The following is a 10,508-nucleotide window of genomic DNA, read 5'->3' as shown; positions in this document are numbered from 1 at the left end:
TTATAAAAAACAATAATCTCATTTTGTAAATCAATACTGTGGCTAAAGAGAATAATAGAAGATAGAGTGCTTAAGAGTCCATAGTTCCTATCAAAATGTATTAAACAATTTTTTTTTTCCAATTAGTCAACATATTTCAAAATCATTTTCACCAATATTCCATCAAATTACTAGATATATCGTTCATTTGAAAGGTACTTAAGTTATTTAGTTCTTTTGAAAGTTCATTTGAAAGGTAGTTTTATTTTAAATCGAAACAAAAAAAAAAATCGTTAAACACAGACAACACACCGTAAAGGACAAATTGGAACGCCAGCAAGATTGGAGCTGCTGAACAAATGATACGTTTGGTTCACAAACACTCATAATTGAACAGCCAAGTTAGTGGAGTTTGTTGACAATGCCAGTTAAAAATTAGTGGCAGTTAAATATCAGTTGAGATCGCAGAGATTCCAGCGCAATATTTGCATAGGATTTAACCTTTAAACCTTTTGGACCTTTTAATCAGAGTGTTTTCCTGCTACTTAAAATATGCCATACCTATTAGGTACTAATGAGTATTTATCCGTATAGTCACAATGGACAAATTTAATTTCAGTGGTCCTTTTAAAAATGCATGACTTGAATACTAGGGGTCTGTGTTCCGGTCGAGTTTGATCGCGTTTGATGGCAAATTTCGAATTCCGTCGGAAACCGGAATTTTTCTATTTAAAAAACAAAACTAAGAAATTTACAGATAAGAAATTCCAAGCTTTAAACAATACTTAAAACGAAATTTACAAACAAGAATTTCGTTTTAGATATTGTTTTTTCATTTTAAATTTTAGTTTCTCAGAAGTTTCTTCTGAATTCCGATTCCAACGGAATTCGGCACTTGCTATCAAACGCGATTAAATTCGGCTGGAACGCAGATTCCTATTACTTGTGTGAAAGCAAGTAAGAAAACATACCAAGATGAAATTTTGGACAAGGTTGTCAATACTCTTATAGAAACTACGTGTATTGGTAAGTGTCGGAGGGGATGGTCTGTACATATAGCATCCAAATATAAAGAGTTTAAAGCAATCGTTAAAGAAAACAGTAGCCGATTTTCCGAAGGACTTCACGCGTCCTACTTTTAATGAGTGACCGTCACGTTTAAAGATTCGTGTAAACGTCAACGGATGGATTTCAAGTAATAGAGTTATTTTCATTTAACATGGTATACATGTAATGCAACAATCTAAAAGATTGATTATAAAGCTTTTTATAATTATAATACAAAAATTTTATAAAAGAATTTATTGGCAGATTAGGTCGTAGGGAGGTTTATTCATTGTGTAAAATTGAACCTTAAACAAGGATAAAATGCGCAATTTTCTAACTTGAGGAGGAGCCACAAGGAGTTAATTAGTTATGAAATTTTACGTTTATTGATTTGTCATTGAGATATTCTTACATATTCGTGCATTTAAAGTAGATGAATTTTTTAGAGCCGATATGGATTCAAGCAAACTGATCCATTCATGATTACACTGATTAAACCTATCCCACAAATGGAATTTTACATTAAAGCCGTGTTTGTAGCATCGAAACCGCTAGGTTACAAACAAGTATTTTTTGTTTGTTAGGTATTTCATTTAACATATAATAACATTATTTTAGATATATAATAACTCATTGAATGAGATAGAACTATGTTTTTAATAGATTTGACAGTTGGTTTTTTTATAACCTTTAAGCTATACATTTTGAGTTTTATTATAAACGTCGGACACCTAGGGTTGTCTGTATATTTTTGTCTATATATATACTTTTTTTTAAAGTCAGGACCGGAATCTGTTCTTACGCATTTGGTAGTGAAAACTAAAATATTGTTTTTAGTAATAAGCCCTTTCCATTTCGTGAAGTTAAATAATCAGTGTGACTTTTTTTTTTTTTTTTAGTAATGATGGATTGAGCAATTAGATATTTTGACATTGAAGTTTAAACATAGCTAGCATGTTTTTGCATAATTTTGAATTTATATTTTGGACAAATTGTGTAAAAATACTACTGATGTAAAGGCTTAACCTACCTTTTAAATCATTATTTACAATAAAATATGCCTAATTTTGAAATATTACTTTTTAAGGAAAATAGTAGGAATGAATGAAGAGCCTCAAAATAAAGCTGGCTATTGCTCTATAAATGCCAAATGGTGCTGCACTTTTGAAGGAATATTTAAATTAGTTGAATTTGTAAGTAAAATACTTTATCAGTGAAACAAGTAAAATAGAATCTTTTATTGTTAATTTATAGTATAACTTCTTAACAAAAATTTTTATAGATTTTATTCTGTAAGTTATTATTTTGTTAAATTTGCTTGAAGGTGTACTTGTTTTAATGGTTTATATAGCCTAATAATTACAAGAAACATTTGAAAAAGATTGATGGTTTAGAAAGAAACTAAAACAAATTTGTGTTAATAAACTTGATAGTTATGCTTACTTTCTTTCTTTTTTTTCTTTCTTCTTACTTCTAATGAAATCTTACTGATATGAAATTTTCTAAATATAACTTTAAAAAGAATTTAAATATCAAGGTATTAAAGAATCAAAGGAGATATTACAAAGTCAAAAATTAAAAGAACATACTTTCCAAAGATAAAAAAACAGTTCTGATTTAGGAAAAATCTTTACATCAGCATATTTACATAATGTATCTGTAGTGTATAATTTGCCAGTTTTACAAGTTCACCTCCTACTTGTAACTGAAAAGAGTACTTTAATATTTTATAACCAATATATTAGTTAAAGTGCATTTTCCATAGATTTATATTTTCATTTACTTAGTTTCTTATAGAACATTTTAAATCTATTCTAAATGGCCAAAAATCTCAATTCATACACTGATAGATACAATATATATATTTTTGTATATATTTTTCTATCTGGTTTTTAATCAAAATTTTAGTGCATTAAAAAATCATTAATTGATATTATTATTCAACCCTTAATTTTTTTCTTCATCCATGATTTTGATAACACTCCAATCTATATCATCTAAGTTTTCAGCACAGTATTCAATTTCATCTTTAATCATGTTGTTTTTTTCCCATCAAAATAATTACTTTCGATAATACCTTTTTTAAATATCCTGTTCAGATATTTGTTTCCCAAAATTAGGTATTCATGCACAACGATTCATAGGCAAACCAAAAATCTAAATATCCATGTATATTCTGAAACCATTTAATGTGTTTTAACTTTTTTTTCATATTGAAGTGTATTGCATTTTCTTACATGTACTAAACTTATTACTTTATAATGCAAAATTTAATTTATATGCTATCTACTTCTTGTAGTTAACCATCAATCAAGGTTTATCCCAAATGTTTTCCCTTTCTTGTGTTTTCTTCAAGCAAAAGAATTTATTTTATAGGTTTCACCTTACTTGATGTTATAGTAATTAAATATTAACTTAAAAAAAGGAGTGTTGGTATATCTAAAACAAATCTATATGGTTACAACTTTTAATTTGACCTCCCAGAACAAAAAGTTAAATGTTTCAAAAGTCTATTTGAGTTCTGTATGAATCTTAAAGACGCTCTATAAGACTACTAAAGAATTTTTTTTAATTGTAAAATGATAGATGTCTCTTTTACATATTATGAGTATGTTGATAGCAAAGTTAAAGGTTTATGATAATAATGCTAATTTGCCTTGAGGTTTAGACATAAAATTTATTTCATATTATCTATGGAAGCGATAATTTTAAATAACACTTTAAAACTTTCATATGTAAAACTTTTAAATCATTCCAAACAAGACTTGCTTGTGAGTATATGTAATGGTTATTCTGAATTATTTAACCATTGACCCTAACGATTGAAATTAGTTGTTATTGCAAGACTCTTATATCAGTTACACTATCAATATGTGACAATTGAAGCACCACTCTCTCAATAGAAATCACTAACAAAATTGAAATGTGATTATATTTATAGCACGTTTTCAGTTTGCTGTAATATACAATTAATAAAATGTTTGATTCAGATTTGTGACATTTAGTCAAAATGTAACTTGCTTGCTTTAAAAAGCAAGCAAGTTACATTTTTTTGTATTCAGAATATTTATTTTGTACTTATATAGTGTAGTTGATTAAGACAGTTAATTGGTATAAAGTAAAAAAAATCTAATGTTATGTTGTATTTTAGTTAAGTTTATGATTTATTTGAAATAAAAACCTGGACAAATTTTTAAAATATGCAAATAATGATGATATCTAAAATATTCATATTTCAGTTTACAGTATTATTATCATGGGTGATATGTAATGGTGTTTATAATGAAGTAGACGATGCACATATAACTTCAAGATTCATCTATTTTCTTGTGATTGGTATAATCTGTTGGATTTTCACAATGGTCGTTATTCTTATATACTTTTTTGGTTGTTTTGGAAAATACATTGACACAAGATTAGAAAAGTCTTATGGCTGGGTAAGGTTCTTTTTTACTGATCGTACAGCAAAGTATTTTAAATAATTTTTAAGAAAGCTTTTTAACATATTACATTTTGGTTTATATAATTCTAATCAAATTCCAATTACATAGCATTTATTACCATGCTTAAATAAATTTTTTATAGCACTTTATTGGATGTTTTATTATTATTAGTTTTGTAGACATGTATATAGACATGTATATATAATCTGATTAAACTGGTTCACTGAAGTTAAATGTGATATGAATGTGGCACATTTGCCAGATTCATGTTTTTTGGGTCAAAAATAGCTCCTTTCTGTTAATAATAATCAGTTATACTTCTTGAGTAATGGCAAGATGCCAGATCAGGTTCATGAAAAATGGCTGAGTTTTGAAACCACATAAACAGATGGCTTACCAAACCAGATCATTCTTACCAAATTTTTCAGTTTTAATTGCTTTTTGCAAAATATTAAGTTTTGTTTAATTTGGGATTGTATATAAGTGCTGCTTGAACAGTTTATGAGAGCATTGAACAGTTGAGTTTGCAAAAGGTTTTGTCATCCATTATAATCCACTTTTGATTTCCTTGAAGCATTTCTTGTAGCAGTTTTCAACCAAATTTTGGTCCTTTGCTGAAATGCTGTTTGGATCTTCAAAGGAACTTCTACTTCATTTATGTCTTGTAGCCATATCTCTTTTTGACATTTTAGATTGTTGACTTTGGAACACAGGTTTTTTTTTATATCCCAAACAGAGAATCTTGATTTGCTTTATTTTTTTATAATTTTAAACTTAACAGACCTTTTTCTCAGTTTCTTCACTTTCCTCCAATCCATTATCTTCACACCAGGATTTGATAATCAACTAAAAGTTTTCTTTTGAACATTATACTTTTTTGCTAGCAAACTAATTGGAATATTACAATTTTAAAGCCACCATGAATTGATATATAAAAATAAATAAAACCAAAATGAATTTTCTCACTACTTGCAAATACCTTTTCTTTCTTTACAATGAACTTTTTTCAAAAGTTGGCTATATTTTTGGAAATAGAGATAAATTTGCTTTAAAACACTTAAAAAAAAAAAAAAAAAAATCAAAATTTATTAAATGGTTTTTGAAATGTTCCAAAAACTAATGGCTCATTATCATTTTGGATAGTTTTATAATTGATTTTCTAAGAAAATTTTCCAGAGTAAATTCACCTAAAACAGTGCACACTCTGATTTAGAGAGTACAGCTATTCCATGTTGTACAAAAAGTTTGATATAAATTTCAAATTCTAGAAAATAAAAAACTAAATGTATCATTCAAAAGTTAAAGGTTTGTAGTTTCTAAAAACATGTAACATATAGAACTAGTTTTCGAAGAATTTTAGGATTTGATGCTTAAACTTTAAACAAAATTTTTTAGGCTTCAAATTTAAATTATTTTTCTAGTAAATCATTTTGAAACTTCTTTTTTTTGAAACTTTTTTAAATTTTTATGTAGATTTGTCTCACGCAAAATATAGATGGGGCTCTTGCTTTTCAAATTGAAAATTTATTATAATAATTAAATAGTCTTTTATTGAGAAGTTTCTATTTGGTCTTCTTTAAGTTTGTCACACTGTGACATGTCATGCTGTGACACTAATAGTAACATTTTTCATTCTAGCATAGTAATATTTATTTATTTTAAATAAATATTTATAAATTACTTCTAACTAAAATAGGGCAATAAATATCAATAGATATTTAAATTTAAATATTTTTAGCTTTTGTGTTATGTGTCTTAAGTTTATGTCACGTTGTGACGACACGGCGTGACATTTTTTAAAATTAAATTTTTTAAAGACTACCCAGCGGGCATTTATTTTTAAAAGTTATGTTCTAAATGTATTTTAAATTCTGAATGTTTATTGTTTATACAATTCTTATAAATAGTAAACTTTCACAAACAAATTGTTTATTTCTTTGTCAAAAGTAATGAAAATGCCTCTGACACATGCTGAACACCAGAGAAAGTATAGAGAAAGACAAATGCAAACATTTGGTCCAGATTTTATAAAGGAAAAGGACTCGATATGGAAAAAGGAAAAACAAAATTCTAATGTTGAATTAGCACGTTTAAAAGACAAGTTAAGAAAAAAAAAGAGTAGAGTTTCTTCATCTAAAATAACATCTAACATCTCTCCTGTTTACAAATCATCTTGTACACTTGGTAAAGCTGTTAAAAAAGCAATACATGCTCTTCCAACTTCTCCTCTTAAAAAAGCAGCTGTTGTTAAACAACTTGCAAATCAGTTTAACAAAGATTTACCAGATATTCAACGAACACATGGACCTAATGCTCTTAATGATGAAACGAAGCTATGCGTCATTAATTTTTTTGAACAAGATGTTATATCCCATCAGGCACCTGGGGTAAGAGATACGATTGTTTTAAGAAGTAATTAAGAAAAAAAGAAAATGCCAAAAAAAGGTATTTAACAATGAATGTAAGTGAAGCATGTCAAATATTTAAAAATGAACACACTGATTTTTCAATCAGTAAATCCAAGTTTGCTAGTTTGAGACCATGCCATATACTTTTATCAAGCTTAATGCCTAGAAATGTTTGTTCATGTCAAAAACATGAAAACATTATCATGTCACTCAAAGTATTACATTTCATCAATTTGAAAATTCGCATGCTTTACCAAATACTTTAGTGTGTGACGAGAAAAAAGATAATTGTTGGAACAATCTTTGTGAAGCTTGTAAGGACGGAAAGTTTTTTCCCAAAACATACCAATTAAATTAAAAAAACCACGATAAAGAAATTACCTGTTACCTTTGGGAGAAAGTTACGCAACTTAATGGAACTAAGTACCTTGAAAAAGCAATAAAAAAAAAGACAAAGCCATAATTTTGTATAACAATGTTTGCAAAATGCTCCCAAAATTTCTTTTGCATTATTTTATAAAAGGAAAACAATGAGTTATGAAAAACAAAAAAAAGATTTAAAAAGCAATCTTGATTCAGTTTTGTTACAAGTTGACTTGAAAACATCTCAACTTTCTGATAGGAAGAAGTTCAGTCAGTACATTGGAACAAAAAATTAGTAACATTATTTACTGCTGTTAGATGGCATGGTGACTCTTGTAAGTCTGCCGTTATTATTTCTGATGATTTGAACCATTCAAGAAATTCAGTTATTTATTTTATTGACTTGTTAATAACTAACCTTATTAGAAAGGATGTAAAATACTTGCAAGTTTGGTCTGATGGTCCTAGCAGTCAATTTAAAAATTGCTGGAATTACTTTGCAACCTCTCATGGTAAAGGACCATGTGATGGTATAGGAGCAAGCATAAAAAGATTAGCAACACAAAAAATTGTTCGAAGAGAAGCTCATATTAATGACGCAACAGCATTTTATAAAGCTGTCAGAGATGAAAGTCAAGTAAACGTTTTCATGTTTGCAGCTTAAAAAATTTAAACTGCTTTTGATGGCACAGAACTTGGAAACATCATTAATAATGCTTGTAAAATGCCTGGAATATTTAGTGCCCATTGCATAAAACAGTTTAATGATAAAATGGAAATGAAACCTTATTCAAGTGCATCCTACTTAGTTAACTAGATAAAATTTAAAAAAACGTAGTTGAATTTTACAAGACTTTTTTTGAAATTATTGTTAATAAACTGTTTTGTTAAATGTTATTTTTATACCAATCTTATAAAAATCCGAATAAATTGGTTTCTTTTGTTTCAACTGTCTTTTTGATGATGTTATTGTCTTAATATTCAAAGATTTTGTACTGGTCACACCGTGACATCATGGTGTGACTTAAACTCTGTTGATATATATATGTGGTGTCTCCATTTAAATTTATAAAACATTTTAAAAATGTTATGAAACTATTATAACACTGTTTAAGTATCCAAGGCATAACAAAAATATATTTCAAAATATCCACAAGAGCTGAATAACTGTCATTTCTTCTAATGACGGAAAATGCTAGATAATTTTTGTCACGTCGTGATGCAACCTTTTAATGCATATTCCTAAAAGTCTATAACATTAAAACTAAATAATTTTGTTTTTAGAAACCGTAATGTATATGAAAAATTTTTAGTATCTTTAATTTTTAAATTTTTAATTTTAAATGCGCTAAAATCTGATGTTTTTCCCAAAAAAAGAGTGAAATGTCACGCTGTGACAACGTGGAATTGCCCAGTATCATTAAACAACTTCATGGACTACACAACTGATAGGGTATGTCATGGAGAGATAGTCATGTCTTAAAATTTTGCTTTTATTCAACCAAATGAGGCTAACAAACTTTTTCTTACTCATGTTTAAGTAGTGCTACTAAGTCTGTTATGTAATTGAGCACTTAACAATAAATAATAAGGATTTTTTATTTTCTGAACTCAGTTTGTTTGTTTTTTTTTGAAAATTTTACTTTATAACACTTGATATCAAATTTTTCCTAAAAGCAAATTTAAAGCTAGATTATTATTCATAATTATACTAGATGTATACTGATCTATATTTAATGTTGTTGTTAGGGAAAGCATTTCGATAAAAATTAGGTCCCAATCTGTAACATAAATTTAGGAGAGTTTGCCACACCTTCAAACTGTTAATGGGGAGGCTAAGGGAGTTACTAGCTATGGATTGATTTCAGCTGCTAACCACGTTAAAATAATTTAATTCTTGTTGTTAGAATTAGAGATAGGGGGAACATCTCAATAATTCACCAATTGAGGCAACTGTTCTTTTTCAAAAGTAGATTTATAACCAAGTTACCTAATAAAAGATTTCAGTTTTTTTTTTCTAACATTCTCTATAACCTAAATATTTTAATGATGATAATATACTTTTATTAAGTAATTAAGTTTCAGTTCTAAAAGTTGAGAGCACTTCTATGGTTCGATGGTTGACCAGAGGGATTCGGCTTGTATCTTTCTATCTCTTTCACCATAGTATGATTTGTTGATTGTGAAACAAAGTTGCATAACTAAAACACCACAAAAAGACGACACTACTTTAAAAGATTGCTTAATAAGACAGGTGTGTACATTTGAAATCAGCGTTTAAATTTATTGAAACTTTTTTTTTTTTTTCTTAGTATATCTTTTTGCTGTCTGCTTCATTGGTGTGGTTTTTTTTCTGGCTGTTTACTGCTGTTCTCTTAGTTTTTTACTACAAGTTTTGGGTTGGCCTCCTTGGTGCTGCTGTGAGATATTTTTAAATTTGATTATTTTAAATTTGATCTTTGCTTTTTTATGTGTGCATACAAACAATAAAAACGACGTTTTTTTCAAGATTCTATTTTATTAAAAATTACTTGAAACATGGTAAAAATTACATCGGATAGGCATAAAAATAATTGTTCTAACTTTTTATTTCATTGCAGTTTTTTGGCTTTGTAAACGTTATTCTGTTTCTTATCGATTCGATTACCTACTACCGTTTGTGTCGAAAATACCGTATCACTATTCGTAAGCGACATCGAAGTATGTTAGAGAGTCAAGCTATGTGATTCATAAATTTCTATAGTATTTCACGTCAATACCCTGTAAATAACGCGTTAACGTTTTTTAAAAATTTTTCCCCTTCAAGAGTAAAGATTTTTTATGTCAAAAAACGTCCGTAATACACGTCGATGTCATTTATTAACTTTTATTTATCTCGTAACTATTTTTTATTATTTATATTATTTACACTGAAAAAAAAAAATAGACTGTGCATACTATTTAAAATAATATGATATAAAATTTTTACACGTTTTATAATTTTGAATGAGAATTTCGATTAATTTATTGGTTGTTTTTTTTCTCCACCCCAACCACCCCCACCCCAAAAAAGGAAAGAACACAGGTTGTTCAACTTTGTATGTACTAATTGAAATTAACAAACAAGTCAAGTTTACTTGAAAGATTTGCATTTGCTTTTCATCGTTTCATTTTTCTTAGATTTGAAAACTTTAAATGTCATAAGTTTGTAAATTTATGACATTTAAAGTTTTCGAAAGTCTCGAAATAAAAAGAAGCCTTAAAGATACGCGTTTTCTTTGCAAAGTGC

At 27.8% G+C, this 10,508-nt stretch overlaps 1 protein-coding gene and 1 long non-coding RNA gene across 2 annotated transcripts; both read left to right on the top strand.

Annotated features, from left to right (window-relative positions):
* Nucleotides 1-1,042: 1,042 nt before the first annotated feature.
* LOC149889474 (uncharacterized) lies at nucleotides 1,043-1,611 on the top strand. The gene is made up of 2 exons (XR_016452045.1): nucleotides 1,043-1,174; nucleotides 1,473-1,611. It is a non-coding gene; the product is annotated as an uncharacterized LOC149889474 (long non-coding RNA).
* Nucleotides 1,612-1,636: 25 nt separating this feature from the next.
* Nucleotides 1,637-10,244, top strand: LOC145183097 (uncharacterized). Its single transcript, XM_090085981.1, has 4 exons — nucleotides 1,637-2,219; nucleotides 4,266-4,463; nucleotides 9,553-9,660; nucleotides 9,841-10,244. The coding sequence occupies exons 1-4, from the start codon at nucleotides 2,127-2,129 to the stop codon at nucleotides 9,964-9,966; spliced, it is 525 nt and encodes a 174-aa protein (XP_089942107.1). The 5' UTR covers nucleotides 1,637-2,126; the 3' UTR covers nucleotides 9,967-10,244.
* The last annotated feature ends 264 nt before the right edge of the window (nucleotides 10,245-10,508 follow it).

The sequence above is a fragment of the Hydra viridissima genome, unplaced genomic scaffold (genome assembly GCF_058129835.1).
Source record: "Hydra viridissima isolate aposymbiotic clone 2 unplaced genomic scaffold, HvirCarnegie_v1 scaffold_4, whole genome shotgun sequence".
In the NCBI taxonomy this organism is placed as follows: Eukaryota; Metazoa; Cnidaria; class Hydrozoa; order Anthoathecata; family Hydridae; genus Hydra; species Hydra viridissima.
Note: the sequence above shows the minus strand (reverse complement) of the source record. Positions and strands in the feature narration are given on the sequence as shown.